This window comes from Leptinotarsa decemlineata, unplaced genomic scaffold (assembly GCF_025532065.1).
Source record: "Leptinotarsa decemlineata unplaced genomic scaffold, Ldec_3_MD MMD2_tig00001019_RagTag_RagTag, whole genome shotgun sequence".
NCBI lineage: Eukaryota > Metazoa > Arthropoda > Insecta > Coleoptera > Chrysomelidae > Leptinotarsa > Leptinotarsa decemlineata.
The window spans coordinates 664,602-686,788 of NW_027412557.1; the positions used below are offsets into that span (position 1 = coordinate 664,602).

The 22,187-nt window shown below is 33.4% G+C and overlaps 1 protein-coding gene across 3 annotated transcripts in view; it reads left to right on the forward strand.

The window, feature by feature from the left end:
* The window catches only part of LOC111503297 (telomerase-binding protein EST1A), a 258,113-nt gene that overhangs the window by 129,767 nt on the left and 106,159 nt on the right, over nucleotides 1-22,187 (forward strand). For all 3 annotated transcript variants that reach the window (XM_023157571.2, XM_023157567.2, XM_023157570.2), the window contains 2 exons: nucleotides 7,747-8,011; nucleotides 14,477-14,577. In XM_023157571.2, coding sequence (XP_023013339.2) covers nucleotides 7,747-8,011; nucleotides 14,477-14,577 — 366 coding nt within the window. The remainder of the gene's footprint in view (nucleotides 1-7,746; nucleotides 8,012-14,476; nucleotides 14,578-22,187) is intronic.

Here is a 22,187-nt window from a genome sequence, read left to right on the forward strand (position 1 = left end):
ACAAACTGTTTCTAAAATGAATAGAGCATACAGTGATAAAATTTTGTTTGCTACAAACAAAGGCCTCGGGCGTGTCTCAATGACACGCCCGAGGAAGCTATTGTATGGCGAAACACGTGTTGCGTTTTTGTAAAACTATCTAGTGAAAATCACACAATAAAGTGTTTTTAGAATATGTTAGTTATGGATTTTCATCCATCATATGCCTTACACCAATCTGAAAGTTTGGAAATATCAGAGCAAATGGCATTATATAGTTCATTTGTGTTGGTATTGCGCCATAATATTGTAGTGTCGTCGGCGAATAAAGTAAATTCACCCTCTATATCAATGGTAGTCAAGTCATTGATATAGAGTAGAAATAGGGTAAGTCCTAATACTGATCCTTGTGGTACTCCGTTAGATATGTCAAAAACATCAGATACTGTTGTATATTTAATCCTTTGACTTCTACCCGATAGATAAGATGCAAACTATTTATGAGTAATACCCTCAATACCATAGAGATAAAGTTTCCTGAGCAGAATTTCGTGATTAACACAGTCAAATGCTTCAGAGAAATCGCAAAAGACTGCTGCTGTAATCTCCCGTCTATTATTGTTACTATACTTCATATAAACATGAAAATATGGCATCATGAGTATTTTTGTTTGACTGAAATCCAACTTGTTTGGAGCTTATTATATTACCGAAGTTCAAATGTTCTGATAAACATATTTTTACCAGTTTTTCAATAATTTTTGCTAACGACGGAATAAGAGAAATTGGGTGATAGTTCGAAGGATTCTCCAGATTCTAGATCATCACCTTTGTAAAGAGGGATTACGATCGAAATTTTCAAGAACGAAGGAAATGAACCCGTTAGAAATGAATGATTGATTGCCGTCGCCAATGCATTTAGAGCAGTAGCAGGAAGATTTTCATGGATAATTCGTCGTTACCAAATGCCGATTTATTTTCAATTGAAGGATAATTACAACTTGTTGGGATGAGTCGCATATCCAAATATTATTTTGTTTCAAAAGTTTTTTCTGTTCTTATGAGTCTTCTTCAAACTGTTATATCTCAGTGAATCCTTCTTCACTTCTGCCAATGTAACAGAAGCCGATTAATTCCATCAGCATAAAAATTGTATGATGATGATTCGATGAAGTCGACGAAGGCTGTTTTTGACTGGTCCTGATTGGCGAAGATTCTACTGGTGATAAAGTTATCAAAGTGCTTGGAAAGATGGCGAGATATCTGGGGAGTATGGTGGGTAAGGCGGAACTCCTACGCTCAACCCGTTTAATTTTCAGACGGTGTGGGACAGGATTGGATCTCTTCTGTTGACCTGTACCGGCTGCTACTGACGCACTCTTCAGTACATTTCGTCGATTTCCTCACAATAGGACTCTGCTGTGATGGTTTAGCCCGGTTGCAGAAAGTTATAGTGGGTGAATCACACCAGCCGCTGACCACCATGTAGCAACCATGTAGCAACCATGACCTTTTTGGTCATGGTTGCTACATGGTGGCCACCCAGGTACTTCCTTTGGGGTACCTTCCTTTGGAAAGTACCTGGGTGGCTCGTCGGTTTCCTCATCCAATTTTTATCACACGTGACGATTCGGTTCGAAAAAGGATCGCTTTGGTTGCGCAAAAGCAAAGAAGAACAGAAACTCGGAACGTGAAAATTTCTATCTATCGTTCAAATCGTGGGGCATCCACTATTCCAGCTTTCTTATACGTTTTAAACCATCGAAAACCGCATGGGGGCTTGAACAGAACTGGCCGATATTTGATGAAAAACCATATTAAAACTAATTAATACAGTTTATTGTATGATTTTCACTTTGAAGGCTTTTACAGAAACCGCGATACGTGTTTCGCTATACAATATTGTATAGTGGGATATCCATCAAAAAATAATAATTGCAACATTCCGATATTTGCATTCACTGAATTTGCTGTGAACAGGTCCTGGCACCTTACTGGTCCAGTCAACAACGCTTTTAGAGCGGTTCTCCTGTAATAAAAAAATCTCATTATGTATTATCATACTTACGAATATCACTTTGTTCAACTAACCGAGGTATGAATTTTAATCATGAGATTTCTACATAACTTGTTAATGAACGTTATGCTATACGGAGCCATTCTTGACGCATATAAATTCAAGTAGAAGTTTAAAAAACTACCACAAGAATACATTGCTCTGTATAATCATCTACTTTATTGAAATATTCTTTCTCGCAGTGAACAATGAGTTTTATAGATCTCCTAGAGATAGAATATGTCATTTAAATCTCTTTACTTGCGGTCGGGTAACTAATAACTCGACTACACTGGAAATAATTTCATTTTGACCACTTTATGAATCCAATACGCCGACTGGTCTGACAAGAGATGAACTATAAAGCTCGCAGCTTTATCGATTCATTTCGCAGGTAGACTGACTATGTCGTCAGTTCCGTTCTTGTAATGTAATGTTGTATATCATATATAGAGCGTATCAGCCGAAAGAAAACAAAACTAATTAATACAGTTTATTGTATGATTGCACAATAAACTGTTTTAATATGGATTTTCATATTCAATTACGAAAGAAATAGAGTCAATAATGAATAAATGGTGGCGTATTTGAAAAACGCTTGGACACCTTCTATATTATTAGATTATTGGATTCTTCAGAATATTCTAGACATATTTCATTCACAATGCGGATATATAAAATGTTTTCAGATTCATTGCATAAATTGAAATGAAAAAAAAAAATGATCACAAAAACACTCTCAAAAAAGAAAAAGAAAATCTGTTTACTTTTTGATCATGTAAAAATCAAACTTATCTTAGATACTTATCTTAAAAAATAGAAATTTAGTCCAATGTTACTCAATATTTTTTGGATAATCGTTCCAATCGGTACTTTCTCGAGTCAGTTAAGGCGAAAGATATGCAATACTTTTCACATATTCTCATAAGAAAAAATCTAATGACGTTAGATCAGGGGGTCGTAATGGCCATTTCCTCAATTCTATTCTCCTTATCTTGCGATTTAGTAATGAGGTGATATCATAGTATAGCTGGAACTTGTGGGTTTGCTGGATTAGGATCTAAATTTTTCTAAATTGGCACAGGGATATTTTGAATCACTGCTTATAAAATTCAAATTACCATCAATGAAAAAGGGGCTCATTATTTATATGTACCAATAATTTCTGCCCAAACATTCACCTTTTTAGGGTGTTGCATATGTTCTTTTCTTCTTCAGTGTGGATCAGAGTAGATCAATAGCGGTAATTTTGACGATTAGCACGACGTTGTATCGTCAGAAGTGCACTCAGCAGAACACGAAAAATATTCTAATTATATCACATTATTATCTAACTTTTGACATAAATTATTAGCACAAATAAGTATTTATATCAGAATCGTCCTCTAATGCCTCCAGAGTTGATATTATTTTATAGGAATGCATTTTATTTCAATACTCTCATAATCAATGAATGACTAACTACGAATGATACTACTGCTTATTGACTAGTTTCCCACAAACTTAAGCATAATATTCGATGTGGTTTCATCAAGAGTCCCCCAAGAGATCCCTACTCCACACAGTCGTGGAAGGCATTCAGAATACTAGTAAAAACAATGATTTTAGGTGAAATATATAAATATAGAAATATTTCATTGAATTTTAAAAAAAGGTGTGCGTTCGTTCCGAAGAATAGAATTTTACATTTCCCATTTGTTTCTGTTGTTAACCCTACACTGCGCAATTTTTTTTTCTTCGCCGAAAAAAATGTTTTTCAGTGTGATTTGTGTATATGAATTTGGGAAAAATAATAAAAAAAATCCACGTCTGGATATTAAGCTTTTATTTAAACAAATATATATGTATCATATCTGCTACATTGTGCACAAGTGGTACATGGAATGCAAGTGTCTTATTTTGTATGAAATTGCAAGAAACAATTATTATTTTCATTAAGGCATAAGTGTAAAGCACATTCTGAACATTTTATAAATGAAAAAGATCGACATCCGGGATTTTTGCATCGTTGTCTCGTCATGAATTGGCCAGTGACTATAACAATCTTGGCACACATCTTTTGGAGGTATGTAGGCAGTTGTAGCAGAACGTATCTTTTTGGCTTGAATATTTTTTTCAATATCACTTGGCCTTCCTCTTTTAGGTTGTAGATGTACTTCCTTGGTTGCACAAACAGTATGCAATTTCAACACAGAATTTTGCTAGGGTTAAATATGTTTCCACTCGACCCGTGTTGACTCTCCTATATAACAACCAAGAATTTATTATTGTCATGTCAAACAAATGACAAAATAATCGCAGGTACCATTTTTTAGTACGCATTGCAGTTTTGTAGCGACCAATCAAACCATCTAATAGGTCGACACCCCCCATATGTCTATTGTACTCCCTTACAAGATTGGGGCATGTCGATATGTTTCACTTGCGATAAATGTAATTGACCAGTGAAAGAGGACAAAAGGGTAACTATTTTATTATCTTTCCACAGAACGGATGAAATTTCCACGCCTTCGATATTAGCCACAAATTCTTGAGAAGTTCCACGCTTTTCTTTTGCCATTTCTTTATCATTAGCCATATTGTAATTAGGTATTCTTGATCTTCTTACTATTCTAAGAGAAAGTATTCCACATTTGGCCAAGTAAACAATTAGCGGAATTGAAGTGTAGAAATTGTCAAAATATACCCTATAGTTCTATCTATGGGATACATTCCTGCAGAAACGTATGACAATATTGGCACTTGAACCTAAATCTGGCTCTTCCGGTTTTCTATACTTGGGATTATTTTCATCGCCCATATAAATTTCAAATTTATACGAAAATCCATCTGTTCCACAAAGCACATATAGCTTGTACCCCCATTTGTGGGGCTTCATAGGTAGATATTGTTTTATGTAGTGTCTGCTTTTTGTTGCATCTAATTGTTCATCCACACACAAATATTGCTGTAGTGGAACAGAATGAAATTTAACATACAATTTGTTTATGACAGGCCGTAATTTATCCAGCCTGTCATGTTCAGGACGATTTCTTAGCTTCATTTTTGTATTATCGTTAAAATGTAGATATTGTCTAATTTTTACAAATTGATTGTAGCTCATGGTTTCCCTGATATTTTTATATCTTTCTTTCAACTTCTTCGCTTCTTTCCTAGGGTCCCTCTGGATCTGTTCCAAATTCTCTCTCTCTTCAATAAACTGAGCCCGTTCTTTTTCTAGTTCCCCTTCATTTCTTTCAACTTCTTCCTCCTCCGAGATGTCTTCGTTATTCTCCATAACATTATTTTGAATCAATAATCCATCTTCGAACTCAATTGGCAAAGTTAGTAAAGAATTTCTAATTTCTTGATCTATATCTTCTTCTTCTTTATCGCTTTCCTTCGAGTCGTCATAATCATCTCCACTCTCCGAAAGATGTGCAATTATATCTTCCAGCTCTTCCTGGGTTAGCTACCTCCTAGACAATTTATTATTTGTCTTCGACATAATTTCATCTACAATTAAAAATAACACTGAAGCATAATGTATCAAATATGATACATCTCATTTTCAATGACGACATTTCTTAAAAAATTTTAGTTTACCACTCGAACATGACACTTAAGGTATTATACTAACCTTAAATGTATTAAATTTGTCGCTGTTTGCAATCGGTTTGTAATTATAACTTATTTGTATAATATTTTCTTGCACGTGGTTCTCAACACTCACCACTCGGTCATACATCCACATGTTCACTGACTAAAAAGTATGCACAATCGATTCGCAGCAAAATTCAATCGTATTTATAGTGTACATAAGGATGTATCAGATTGTCTACAATAGGTACAAGAGAAACTTAGCACCCGCAGTGCTTAAATTTTACGTTTAAATGTAGTTGTATCAGATCTGCAACAATACGCATTGTAGGGGAGAATTGCGAGTATCAACCAATAAACATTGGGGCAACAATAGTTGATTTGTCCGAAATGATAATTCAGCCAATACGTGATCCATTAGGGCAAGTTATCAAATACAGGAGTAATTTTCATTTTATCAATTTGCCACAATCTGAACCCATTGAATGATGAAGAACAGATATTTGAAAAGAATAAAGAATATCCACAGATTCATAACCCGCGTAGGTTCAGGTGATATTTACTGAACGTTGGCCATTTCATTTGTGGTGGAAAATATATACATCAAAATAGGGTGACAAATTAATTGAAGGAAAATTAAATGGTCGTTTTATAATTTCTTTGGAAAATGAAAGTAAACAAATCTGGACGCTTCTTAACATCAAATTATGGGAAGAAAGTAAATTTATAGACTATTTTTCACGATCAAGATTGTTGCCTTTTCATATTGACTAAATTCAAAGCACAATAACAACGTATTCCAACTACACTTGCAGCATTGAGTACATTTTTCAAATGAACCGATAAACAAGAGCCTAGCTATATGGTAAATGTGATGAGAAATGTTCATTAAACACATTTTATCTCAACAGAAAATTGTTTGCTCTGAATCTAGAATATTTTGATGGGTGTAGTTTTGATAATACGCCGATCACAATAATTTGTTAGGTTGTCCGTTGTGTGAACATTCGTTCATTTCAATATTGAAAAGGGGATTAGCTATTAAATATTGAAAAAATTATTGAACCTCGAATTGATACATTAAACATGTTCGAATAACCTTTCTATGAAATAACTTTTCCTACAACAGAATAAAAATACTGTCCCTCAACCCGCGTCTGCTAACCATGTTAGCATTACCTGGAGATGAGTAAAAGCTTCAGTCATCTAATTTAAGCTAATCTCAACCTATCTTACCTGAACTAAACCAACCAAACCAAACTTTTACGCCAAACATGCGTTGAGGACAGTATTTTTCTTCTGGTATGGGAAAAGTGTTATTGATAGATCAATTTTATGCTAAGGTATTGAATAATCTTTGTTGTTTATTTAATATTTGAACTCGATAGTTGAAGATCATTACGATATGCCAGAAATTTTCAATTTTATACTTACCCACAGGTAAAATAAATATTGATTTTCAATGTATAGAGCTCTGTTCATATCGAATTTTGAGATTGTACTGAAATGATTAATCATTTTGGGAAGGATGATGAGCAGCCTAGATTGATCTGGAGTGGATGGAAATACAGGAAGTTGTAGAAACATTCTCTTTACTGATTCAAACATGCAGAGTTTCTGAGAGCAGTCAGTTTCAGTTGAGTGACCGAAGTAAACCAGTAGAAAGTGATATTAAGTATTTTAAGTTATTTTTTTGAGCCATGGAATAATATCGTTAATGATGCAAATTTACCCATAACCCTAACTGTATTCATATATTTCTTGGGTGAAACAGTTATTCAATAGACTTTTTGGTGTACTTACCGACTTTGGAACATTTGACGAAAAAGAAGATACATTAAAGATTTCTGAAATGTTTTCGTCGTATGTTCTCAAATTGAATTGGAAAATCTTTAAGTTCCCGATTTTCATGAACCGCTTTGTAATATTGTGCCACAAATAACCTTCAGTTGAAAATAAACTCCAATCTATATTATCATTCCAAGAAAATTAAAACAAGTAACTAATTCTTGATTTCACCGATTTGGCTTTCATAATGAAGGCTTCGTGATGAATGAATATTTTCGTCATATGTTTACATATTTTATCCGAAGTGTTTAAAAAATGATAGTAATGTATATGTATTGCTTCAGATCCCGAACTCCAATCTCAACCTGGGTATAGATCGGAACTGCAAGAACGAGCCTTAGTCGTCTCTCTGCAGATGTTCAATTTGATTCTGGAACGGTGCGTGTCTATCCTCCAAGACCATATGTCTTCCCAAAAAGATGAAACTATCAATTGTCTGCCTCCGGATGCCAACGTTCTCCTTCCCGCCATCAAAATCTGGTGCGATTGGATGCTGTGCCATACGAACATATGGAATCCTCCGCCTTCAACGCAGGATTTTAAAGTGGGGTGAGTGTTAGTTTAACACTTTACAGTAGTATAAATAATATGTTTGTATGTTAGAAATAGGGCGATTCATAGTACAAAAATAATAAATTTTATAATTCAGTAAAAAATAACGTAAAAAATAGACCTATCCTCCAACATTCAATAAACATGTTCTGCATTCAAATGAAAGTCCAAAATTTTAATCCATTGAACAAATTAACAAGGTGAATGAATCGTGATTCTAGAGTAATAAAGACTTGTGGCTGATTGAAGACATTATATTAAATCCTTACAGCTTTGTGAATTATTCGAATAATAATCTGTTCGTGATATTTTGCTGCACTTCCATCATATGCACTTTTAGAAAATTCATCTGTGTCAACATACAGGGTGTTTCCTAACTATGGAACGAAACTTCAAGAGGGTGATCGTTAGGTCGTTTTAAGAAAATAAGTTCCTATGAATATATGTCCGGAGTTGCTTTGTTTCTGAGATACACGGTGTTGATTTAAAAAAAAAAACTATATTTATAAAATATCATAAAAATCCTTACACCGATTTGTTTGAAATTTGCTATAGTCATTTGAAGTAATAATGCGCTTATTTAGCACGAACTAGATTGAAATTATTAGGTTCAGTGGTGTCTAAACAATATTGAGAAAAAAAGAACGCCACTGACTTTTTTGTAGTTTTTTATTTTTTTAGATTAAGGAACTAAAAATACAACTTTTTCGTCGCTTGTGTTTTTTTCATATCAAGCTTCGTTTTCGAGAGAAAAAAAAAGCATTTCTGAAAACTATCCAAGCATCCACAAGCCTCCAGATGACCTCATAAATAGAAATCTAGAGAATTCACATCAGGACTGCGAGCTTGCCAATTTTGAGGTCCTGCACGTCTAATCCACCACCACCTGGATTTTTATAAAAAATCCTGGTTTCACATTATCTTGCATGTAGCGTTCTAAATTCTAAATGTTTTAGCAATGGAATTACTCTGTTAAGATATCTGTCCTGATAAATTATCGGTGCTTCTTCCGCATTTTCATTTACTAATCCATAAATGAAGTGCATGTCAGTCATTTCAGCGTTAATAAAGTTATTCATGATGGAACCACTGCTAATTGGCGTCTCTAACTTTCACTGATATGTCAACACTAGCACTGTCTGCTGGTCTCCAGAGCAGGTGTGCAGTGGCTTAATTTTTTTTCCCGAAAAGTGAGCTATATATGAAGAAAACACAAGCGACGAAAATGTTGTATTTTTCGTTAATTAATCTAAAAAAGTAAAAATCTTCAAAAAGTCAGTGGCGTACTTTTTCACTAATATTATTGTGGTGCCCATTGAGACTTTACTGGTCCTTATAATTCCAATCTAGTTAGGGCTAAATAGGCGCCTTATCACTTGGAATAATTGTAGCAAATCTCTACTAAATCGGTGTAAGGATATTCATGACATTTTATAAATACCGTCTTTTGAAACTTCAAATCCCTGTACCTCTAAAACGAATCAACTTCGGATATATGTACATAAGAACTTTTTTTTTAAATGACCCAACGAATCACCTTCTGAAGTTTCGTACCGTAGTTAGAAAATACCCTGTATAGTTGAAACGTTATTTTATCGAGAACTGCCTTCTTCTCATCAATTTTCATTCTTATTCATGAAAATATTTGCAAGAATTGATTTTACGCCTTGTGATTCATGATTGTATTTCCAGAGAGATATTAAGGAATGTAAGTTTTTGAATTGACACCTTGCAGCTTGAAAACTTTCAGAATTAGGATAAATTCAGATATTTAAGTTCAATTTGTTAAATTTTTTGTGAAAAAAAATCGTTCAAAACGTCAGAATAACAAAATAACACATTAAAAATTATCTACCGGCCAATACACTTTCATTTTTTTAAACAACACATTTTCAAAAAGAAAGATAACCTACGATTTCTTGCAGTATCACATTCTACTTGGTCTGTACCGTTTTTGTTAAACTTGTGTAATAGCTGGCGATGTAGATATATACCAAAAAAATTAATTGCTTTTGTTTCTCGTTTAGCTGTTGAGAATAAATTCCTGATTCGAGTGTGAAATTGTGGTAAAATTAATTATAGACTAATTACAAAATCGAGTTAATGAAAACCTGTCTTGTTTTTTTCTCTCTGTTCACTTCATGAAGTTGAATCTATGAGGTACTCCGGGCGGATCAATGTGTTTATCGAACATCGTTTTAACTAAAATGTTAAGTGAAGGGTGTTGAACAATGTGGAAGAAGATACACTTTCTAATTATTTTTCCACAGAAAACTCAAAAAGTGTGCGTAATAAAAATTTATTCTAGATAAGTTTTTATATTTTTTGTTGTAATCGAATTATTTGAATGAATATTTTGTTTTTTTTTAATCTTTCTTCATTTGCCGAGTACTAGTATAGCTTTTTCGACATATTCCTTAAACTATCACAATTACTGCGATTAACATTTTTTTTTTAATTTTTCCATATCTTCAATTGAAAACGTCAATTTTTCTCGACTATTTCCTGGACTAGCGCATCAACAAAATCATATTCAAAGTAACTTTTGATATTTTTAGTCGCTTTCGGAAAACGTAGCATTTTATGTTACTCGTGAATATTTTTCTATTCAAAGAAAAACCTTTTTCTTTTCTCTTGAAAGAGATTTTTGACTTTCCCCTTCTCCATCTTTATATTTGGAATGTGATAAACTTCAAAAATATGTGTAGATCTTGGATATAAGTGACTTTCAGATACAAAGTGGAAGAAAAAGTTTCCTCGAAACAACTACTTTCACGTGAACATTGAATTACATAAAAGAAAAAGTTCATTCCAAGTAACTAATTTCATATCATGTTCATTACAAAGCTCGTTTAATTCATTATAACATCAAAATCAACAGTTCAAAAATAACTTTTCAAAACGCCTAAAGGTGCGAACTCGTTTCCTCCTCTTCATAAAAGAGAATGCATGCATCTCCACTCACAAGCGATTTTGGTGAAATCGATGACACGTGTGAATCATTGTATTCGTGCCAGGTGCCATTATAGGGATGTCTGCAGAATGCTGTATAATGTCCCTTGTTAGTACACCCTTTGTGATTCGAAAGTACATATATATTATAACGACAAGGAGTCACATTGTCTGCTGCATAATGGTTCATATCTAATCCATCTAGAGGAAATTCGATGGCAACATTTAACCTTCTCTAAATCTTTCTATTGAAAAGTTTGTATTCTCGAAAATATGGAATCGAAACTAATATCATTCTAAAAATTCATTAATACAGTTTATTGTATGATTTTCACTAGAAAGGGTTTCATAAAAACCACTATCCATTCAATTATATACAATTCTTATAAATGATATACAATATGAAAGGGTATCTATCGATATAATATTTCATTTACATGGAACCATCATCATCCTCAATGGTGTACTTTGAAGTTTCGGAACAAGACATCGTTTTGGATGACAATACGACATTACAAGACGAAGCACCCAGTTCTTTCATCACATTACGATTTCAAGTTACCCGAAAAGACAAATCTATTTATGTCACGATGATTTGTGATGATTTGATTCAATTCCAGCCATACGGAAGAGGTCAGTTAATAAAAAAAAACAGCTTCCTACTTCTCCATCTTGATACGAAAAATGTGAGACACTTCCGAAGGAAGACAGCAATTAATATCATAATAAACCCGTGTAATTATATGTTCATGTGAAAGTAATTTGTTTCGAAAGGACTTTTTCGTCAAGTTTGTATTTGAAAAAAATATATGTTTTTTGCCACTTTCACTTGTAACTAACCTTACTGCAGTTTCGTCCTAAAAGGACATTTTCATTTAAGTGAATACACCTCGAACTTCACTGTTCAAGAAAAATTTCATCTGGAGAACTGCGTTTATATGGAATAAACTTCCTGAGAACGTTTTTACAAATGGATTTTTCATCTCCAGCATGTGAATTGCTACTTTCGTGCAAGCAACGCTCTTAGAGCGTCTCAAGGATTTTTCTGTAGTGTTTGTGTTTTGACCTTTAAAAAAAGTTTTATTTCTAATTTTTCATAATGATCTCCTAACACGTAGTAACGGTTACATCTATCAATTTATTGAAAATAACTTCTATAAGAAATCTTTGTAAATACTCTAAATTAAACTTTCTTTCTTCCTTGGGAAGTTTCCCACATTTTTATATAAAGATAGAGGAGTAGTAGGCCAAAAAGTTTTTTCTCAAATGCTAATTTCTTCTAAATGGCTACGGCTGGGATTAAACCAAATAACAAACTATATTACCTAATGTCTTAAGTGGTATCATCTTAAGATGAGTAGATTTGTCATTTCCGGTGATATAAAGTCGTAATGTTATAAAAAAAAATAGTGCTTCGTCTTGTAATGTTATCCGAAACGGTGCTGATGAGTTTATAAGACAAGTGGTTTGTTCCAAAATTTCGAAGCACACCATTGGATGATGATATTTTCCATGAATTACATTTGTTTCATTTCCATAACGAATGTTTAGAATATAAACTGAAAAGTAACAGAAATTTTCGTATAATTCAATGTACATATAAAAGTAGTTGTTTCAAAAGTACTTTCTCACTTGTGTAATTCAATGTTTGTGTGAAAGTTGTTGTTCAAAAGGCTTTATTCTGAACGGGAATTCTATGCACGATCTGCACATTTTAGCACAGAGTTTATTCTCAACTTAGTTTTTTTCTCCTTCCTTCAGAAATTTTCCACATTTTTTGTTTGAAGATGGAAAAGTGGAAACTTTTTTAATATTGTTTATTTCAACAAGAGAAATAAGCCCAAGTGACCTGTTAATAGTCTCAACTGTAGGGAGTAAGTCAATTATCACCCGGAGACGATTGTGGATTCTAAAAATCGAAACGTCGTGAAGTAACTTCGTTTTGAATCTTTTCTTATTTTTAATTTTTTGACATATTCATCATTCACCTTGAGTATTTTACTGCATTTTACATAATTTTGTTATTTTTCAATTGTTTGTATATACTCAACATATCATTTATTGTTTTACCCATTATCGATTGATTTTTGTTACAAGTAACAATTTGTTTTCTTTACAAATTGGCTTTGTTCCATTTTTTTTTTCGACACTGCTGTGTTTTAACTGTCTCAACCGAATATTTCGATCGGATTTGTTTCAGTATTTTCAAAATTTTTAATATTCAATTCATTTTTTGTTTTTTTGTTCTTCCATTGATTTCTAATCGGTTAAATTCCTTTTGGAGAGGAGAGGTGAGTTTCAATTGCACGGATTCAGTTCTAAAAATGACTCAGTGCAAGTGGCTAGTTTTTCAATACAAAATATTTTCACATCAAAAATGTATTCTCTCAAATAAATTATTGTTTGGAGTTGCATAAACTGTTTTTTTTTTGGTTGGATGCAAATTATTTTTTTTTACCCTGCGTCAATCGAAAAACAGTCAGTGGCGTACTTTTTTACTAATATTGTTGGCTGTGGTGCCCACTGAGACTCCACTGGGCCTTATAATTCCAATCTAGTTAGGGCTAAATAGGCACCTTATTACTTCGAATAACTGTAGCAAATCTCTACCAAATCGGTGTAAGGAAATTTGTATTTCATAAATACGGTTTTTTTAAACTTCAACGCCTTCTGCCTCTGAAACGAAGCTACTCCGGACATATATATGTTCACGAGAACTTTTTTTTGAAACTTCAGCAGTTTTCACTGTTGTCTACAGAATCCTGTTGTCATGTATGTTATTGGCATTCCGAAATATATATAGATTAAAGTAATTCCTCAATTTACAGTATGGAAATACTATTCTCCTAATACATTATTGTTTGAAGTTGCATAAACTTCGAGTAGATGCAAATGAATTAATTTTTTTACACCCTGCGTCAATCGAAACAAAAGCAAGAAGAAAGCAGTGTCGTATCACTTTTTATCAATAAATGAGAATGTCAGTATGTTTACATTTTTCATAAAAATGTTTAAGGTCTCATCATACCAAAGTTTTCATGAAAAATATTCTTTCATAATCTTTAGCACCCATTAGTTGAAGAGTGAAGTGTGATAATTTAGTTGTTACTAAAAAGCAGAATAATGCAGGAATGTAAAATACATTCCTTCGAACCATTTTGAATATAAATTGAATTATGTGAGCGCTTCAGTAATTTGTGTCAAAAAAACAAATAATCAAGTGTTATCGGCTTGTAGAATCTCCTTTCGTAAATTGATATAGTGGTTTAAAATAATAGTGAATGAACAAAACTTTGAATTCTAGGCGTAACTATTCAAATTAGTTCGATCTCTCTTATTACCAAGGGTTAATGACTGAATATTGTGTTAGTTTTTACTGCTATACTATCATTTCAATAATGAATGGTTCTGAAATGAAATTATTTTCTATGTTGCTGTAGGCTACTATATCACATTTTTTCTAGATAATCAATTACTTTAGATTCCTCCCACTGATGTCTTTATTTTCAGATCGCCTGGGGATGTGTGGACTAGATTGGCTACTCTCATGAATCTGATGGAGCACATGGACCACAGCAGCTCTGGACATTTTCTGAAAGAACCTCGAGATGGTGAGTAAATATGATTGTTGATTGATTTATTATAAAATTCATCGCAAAAACATACTTGAAAGCCATGGATTATTTGCTGATACTTGAACCCAATGAACAGAGCATTTATTGTAAGATTTAGACCGGAACATTATTTAAAAAACTGTTCAATTCTAAAATTTTAATATGATTCTGGGATACATACATATTTGAAACATGGAGATTAAGTGGCACTTTCATGAAACCTGAGAAAATCGAACAGGGTTTAGGAGAGGCTTAGATCAATCACTATCATACCAAGACTAATATGCGAACAGGCTAGGAATGTCAGCGGAAACGGTTTAATGACGGGGAGGCAGAATATACTTAAAATAATGAAGTGTTTTAACTGATTTCTTATATATTGAGGACATACATATGACTTTAAGTCAATCATGACGTGATAGGTGAACATGGTTATTGGTAAGAATGGTACATGTTAATTATTGGTGAACAATGATGGCACAAATGAACTATTCTCAGGGATTTTTGTCACCAATATTATAGAAATTTGTAATGGACAAGTCACTATATCTTTATGTTATGATAACAAGATGTGCCAAGTAAGAAGGGTTCAACATAAAACCCCATCCAGTTCGATCATAGTGGGATTCACCAAGAGAAAGACATAAAAGACGACTAGGATATCTAAAACATCAAGATGAAGAAATGCAACTATCAGAAAGGTTAAATATCTCAGAGTGATACTAGATCTCCAACAGATTCAGAACCACCTATCAGATCATTTTTTGATTATAGACAATGGTGACTGTGATAACATGCATATTTTTGGTTTGATGTCCAAAGATTGGCGTGAGAATGTTATGAAAGAACTGAAAGAACTGGCGGCTAGGAATAGATTGACACCAGGAGTCAGGTCACTCAAGAGTAACAAAACGTTAATGAATGTGCCCGATATGTGGGTCTTGAACCAGTTGTACTAATACCAAAATCATTGGTCCGGGACCTGACGAATCGTCTAGTACAATGGTCGGCAACAGGCAGACCGCGGTCCGTTTCAGGACCGCGAAAGGTCGAACCTCGGACCGCCAAATATTGTAATATGTTATATAACAAGTATAAATTAATACGTAGATGAGGTATACTATACCTTTATTAATTACAGTATTATTTTTAGGCCACATAGAATTCAACTTAATATGTACTTATTTTATGTCAAGTTGCCTAGTCAACCTGTTTTACAAGTACCTACAGCTGATATGATTTTATTAGTTCCCTATCTACCCTATGCGAGTGTGTGTGTGTGTGTGTGTGTGTTTGTGCCAGCTTGCGACCCAAGCAGACTGTCAATCGCAGCACAAACCGTGGAGCAACCATTGATTTGTTTTGTGATTTTTCGCGTTTTCATAATATTTTCGTACCTATGCTAATATGGACCCTAAGAAGCGAAAAGTGAACAGTGCAAATAGGAGGTTTCTGACAGAATGGACTGAAAAATATTGTTTTACGCTGCCTGATAGGCCTCAAGCGGTTCCAGTGTGCCTTATATGCAATATCTATCACTATTGTTGAGAGTGGCAATTTGAAGATACACTACGAATCAACTCATCATCAGCAATTTCACAAAAACTTTCCTTTTGGCAGTGAGGCTCGTAAAGAAAAATTTCATGCATATCTCAGTTCTCACAAAAAAACATTAAGAAATTGCTAGTTCGTTGTATGAGAGCAAGAAAAATCCAGTAGTCACGACACTTTTTGAAGAAAAAAAAGATGATGTCCCTGCATTTCAAAGTATTCCATTATTAACGAGAAGTAATACACGAAAAACGGACATTTTACTTGCTGATATTGAAAACACTCTTCTTGAACTCCTGCAAAAGGCATCTTGCTACGCCATAGCACTTGATGAATCATGTGACATTGTTGATGATGAACAAATGTTCATTTTCGTAAGATTTCTTGATATTGAGTGTCAGATTTTTAGGAAAGAGTTGCTAGCAATATCGCCGTTGAAAGGTAACACTATAGGAGAAGTTTTATTCAAGGCCATTGATGATTTTATTACGATATATAACATCAGTTATGATAAAATCGTTTCGCTTTCAACTGACGGGGCCCCAGCAATAATTAGCGAAGAAAAAGGTGTAGTAGAGAGAATCAGGGATACAAACTCGGGTCTAATATCATATCAGTGCCCAGTTCACCAGGCAGCCCTTTGCGAAAAATTTAGTGCTACAGTGAAAGAAGTGATGGACAGCTTAGTCAAGTTGATTATTTTATGAGATCTCAGAGATCTCATTCTGCTCTTCAGCACCGATATTTCAAGGAGTCTGAATGTGATTCAGCGTATTCTGACTTACTGCAATACAACAATGTTTATTGGCTAAGTAAAGGTCAAGTTATTGAACGTTTCTGGGGCTGATAAAAGAAGTAACCTCCTTCTTGCAAAATTTAGATACAGAGAGAGCCAGAAAGCACTTTTAGTTCATAACAAACAAACGTAATATGCTGGTCGTGGCTTTTCTAAAAGATATTTTGAAATATTTAAATGCGCTCGACACAGAATTACAAGGAAATGGAAAATTGATATGTGATCTGATACAAAGCGTGTCTGCTTTTCATCGCAAGCTGGATATCTTTGAAAAATATGTTGCAAGACAATAATTTATTCATTTTCCGAATATTGTTGAATATAAAAAGAACTCTGAAGAAGACATCTCTGGCCGATCTTAGGAACGAATCTGCTATAAGATTCCAAGACTTTGCAGAGATGGGCAAGCTATGCGTTTCTTAAATCGCCATTTGAAGTTGATGTAGCAGCAGAATGAACAAGTAGTAGTAGTTTAATCTGTCAAAGGCATAACTTCAAATAGAGATAATTGATTTGCAAGAAGATGTGTATTTGCAAATGTATAACACGGTATCCACTGAAGAATTTTGGGCCAAACATGTTCCAGAAAAATATGGAAATTGCAAGAAACTAGCTATAAATTTGGCCACTATGTTTGGCTCGACATACGTATGTGAAACATATTTCTCAAAGATGAATTTTTTGAAAAACAAATAACGAACGCCTACCTAGAAGACACAATTCGAATTTTCTGTTTCTTTCGAGAACCAAACTATAAAAAACTGGCTCAAGACCGTCGGTGTAATTTCTCATATTAATTTTAGGTCTTGTGTTTTATAATTCAGAATTTGATTCGAAACCTAAATGATACATCATAGGTAGCACTCAATTTTTATCAGTTGTTTTTTCTGGACCTCGCCAAAATTTTCCCACAGTATCCGGACCCCACCTAAAACAACTTGCCGACCCCTGGTCTAGTACTACGGTAGACATTATCAAAAGCGATCTGGTAACGATCGCTGTGCCCGAGTTGGTGCTCGAGTTGTTCCCGTTGTTCCCAACCCAGAAACTACGATGCTGGTATTTGACTCCGGTTTTATATAATAGGTCTTCATTCCCAAATATATATATATATATATATATATATATATATATATATATATATAAACTGCTACCGCAGTTGTCGGTTGATTGGTCAAACCACCAACACTGACATAAAAACTTGGCAAGTTGACTTGGGTGTCACACCAATAGGTGTGACACCCACTTATGTTTCGCTTGCGTTTACGCAGCTATTTTTATCAAGTACTTCAAAAGAGTACTTATCTATTCATTTCTTGATTTTCATGGAATTATTTTCCAGCAGCTTGACTGCATTAACCTTTCTAGATATATATATATATATATATATATATATATATATATATATATATATATATATATATATATATATACACTACACTACACTATATATGTACACTCGTGCAATCTGGTATGAAAAATATTTTTTATATAATTCTCTACGGTGTATAGGGGGTGTTAGTTAGTTGATACTGTGAACATCTGAACGGTATGACAATTTCTTGTATAAATATTTGGGAGCTTTTTCAGTGATAATTTTATGATATAGACAAGCAGCATGCAATGATTGCCGTTTTGCCATATTGAGCCAGTTGGTATCTTTGAGTTTATGTGATATATGTTGGCCACGTTTGATGCCGTGTATTAGACGTAGACCCGGATACCCCGGATTACCCCGGATACCGGATTCCTTGTGTCGAAGCTTTGAAAGCTAAAACGAATCTGAGATGTTTTTATTATTATCAAATAACTTTTTTCTTTTTCAAATTTCCTGGCATCAAAACACAAAGTATAATATAAACCAATAACTGTTCTGGTAATCGATTTCGGGTGAAGCATTGGTTTCTAAAAAAGTCTATTTATGGTAATGAAGAAATCTAACTTTCCAATGACTATCATGCATCTGACGAGAGAAATCAAATTGTTGCGTCTGAGGATGTTCATTATTTCTTTATTGTAAATTCCAGTATTTATTTACTGTTTCATTATATATACTCAAACTAGTAATCGCGAATAACTGTTCCTGTACGCTCTGAAGCTCGTGCCTAAACAACTGTCGTAATCTTAATCAAGACATCACTTTGAAAATTCGATTAAAGGGAGGTGTTACGACTCGTTCAGGAATTTATTAATTTTCGATACGTCCTACTTTTTTGGAGTATATATCTCAAGTTTTCTCCAATTGAAATTTAATCATGTTCGTGTTGATGATATTGCAACTTTTAAGGTTTTTGTTGAAATTATAGTAGAAAATAGTGAAGGAGATTCACTTAATTTTGTTATCCATTGGATAATTTGGAAGGTGGTAGCTGATTTCTGGTTCATTTTCAAACGTTTATGCATTTTTTACCTTAGAAATAATTCAAATAACATTAGAATATAATTACTTGTAGTTGAAGATGGATAAATCGCTAAGGGAGTATTGGATGAATATGTATGCCATGACAAAGTGCATAGTGTCAATGTTTTTTGAATTTTCAAAATAATTAAAAATTCATTGGAATATTGAATTATGCAAGGTAGAATACATAATATGAGGTAACAGTTAAAAGTAAAATTATCCACATTGAATCACAACATCAATAATCATTTTATATATAATCAAATATATATAAAATACAATCCCAAACCAATTTCATTATAATTATTTTGAGTTTTCAATTCTAAAATTGACTGAAATTCACTACCTATTTCTGTGAAATGTATATTTCAACTATTGGTTTATATCTCTTCGTATCAGTGAAACAACCTTTTTTTTATTTGTGTTGTTTTCTTCATACCAGTTTACTGACTGTGCTGAATACTATAATTTATATCTGCATTCGGGAGTTCTTTGTCTGTTTATCGATTGCCGGTGTATTAAAATGAAATATAAAAATTGAAAGGGGTTTATTTTAAGGAGGGAATGGGTTTCAGGAAATAAAGCTTTTGGCTTTTGTACTTCTCTATCTTTGTACAAAAAAAAAGTTATTTTTCCAGAAGAAACAGGAAAACAATTAATTTCAAAATAAAGTCCCAACAAAGATGTGTAGATCATGCTAAGAAGTAACTTTCAGACACAAACTGAAAAAAAAGCCTTCTCAAACAACTACTTCCATATAAACATTGAATTATACTGAACATAAACAATTACTTTAATTTTATGAATATTAAATGATATAAAAAGCTCTTTTTCTCATTCAGTTGTACTCCAAACATTCGTTATGGAGTTGAATCAGATCTCATTCACAGGATTGCTACACAATATAGTTTATGAAAGAGGTATAATTTCACATACATTGAACTACATTGGACACTGTCATCCTCAATGACGGACATCCAATGTTTCGGAACAAGACACTTGCCTTATTGACTCTTCAGCACCCATCTGGGGTGCTGAACATTACAAGATGAAACACTTAATTAAATCACGACATGTCACGAATGGGTTAAATATACTTAATTTCGTAGGTGACTGTACGCAATGATATTCATTCGCTCATTTGATTTAATCCCAGCCATAGGAATCTTGTTTAAATTGAAAGCGGTTCATTTTTAGGAGAGATGGATTTTTGGGAATGAAAGGTTTTGGCTTTCTACTTCGTCTTTATTTAAAAAAATATTGAAATCTTCCAAAAATGGAAAAATTATTTTGAAAATAAACTCTCTACAAAGATCATACACCTACTTTAATGTAAACATTGAATTACAGGACATAAAAATACTTTTTTGAAATACTACTTTTATATAAATATTGAATGATACAATAAGGCAACAGTGTTTTATATATATGAAATTTTACTTCTTTCATGAGTTCAAACTGAATAGAAAAAACTGCTTTTTGTATCAATCAATATTCGAATAAAAATAGTTGTTTCGAAAGGATGTTTTCTATCGTGTAATTCAATGTCGTGTAATATAGTTGTTTCCAGAATGCTTTTTCTTTCAGTTTGTGCCCTTGTATGATCTATATATCTTTGTGAAGAGTTTATTTTGAAAATGATTGCTTTTCCCCCCTTTTTTTGAAAATTTCGACATTTTTTTGAATGAAGACGAAGAAGTAGAAAGCCAAAACCGTTGTTTCCCGAAAATAAAATATATATTTTCAAAATTTCAAAACGTATTATAATTGTAGCGAACATAAGTTTGGCGACGTAGCGTACCTGACGTCATATCGGAAAAGCGATCGCGAACACACGAGAATGTTCGATTGTGGTATACTCGTATATTAGAGACATAATCGAGCTACTGGTCAGTTTGAATTAGTTCGTATAATAGTTCTAGAGCAAAGAAAGATACAGTGAAATAATGAAATTTGAGCGATATTTGCAAAGTATATAGGGTAAATCGTGATTTGAATTATTAAAAATAGTTATAGAATTTGAATTAGAGGGCAGTTCATTATCAGGAACGAAAAACTCGAGCGTAGACATTACAATGGTGACAGGAATAGATCGGAACAGAATATTGATTAGGATTCAGTAGGGCACAGTGAACACTCGAGCGAATAATCAAGACGACATGACAGGGAAATGATGGGAGTTCTTGAGGTTATTGAAATGAAATGAATTAAAATGAAAAGAGGATAGATCAAAGCAGCCATCTTAGTTGATTGAAATTCAATAATTTTTTATAATAATTCAAACTGAATACTACTTAACTCAATTACACTTTATAATCATTGCACTCATTTTATTATTTAACTATAGCTTTTCACACTTTAAAACTATTTGGCGAACTATTCAAATAGATTTGAAGTTCGACGCTATATCTCATAGGTACATATATCACATTCAAAAATTTTCAAGTGTGTTATTTATTCATCAATTTCGTCTCCTTCAAAGTAGTCCTCCTCAGATGTAATACACTTGTGCCAGCGTTTTCTCCAACCCCCGAAGTAGTTCTGATATGCACTTTTTTGTATGTCCTTGAGCTCTGTAGCGATTCTGTTTTTACCTCCTCAATCGTCGTAAAACGCCGTTCTGTCATGGGTATCTTCAATCCTGGGAACAGGAAAAATCACAGGGTGCCAAGTCGGTGGCTGTTTTTGGCCAAAAAAGTACGTACAAGCAATGACGAGTGAGCAGATGCATTACGTGATGCGAACGCCAAGAATTATTTTTCCACAATACGCTTTCTACGTATTGCTTCTCGCAAGCAGCGCATAACTTCAAGATAATACTCCTTAGTGACCGTACGATCATCTGGCAAGAACCTTCGA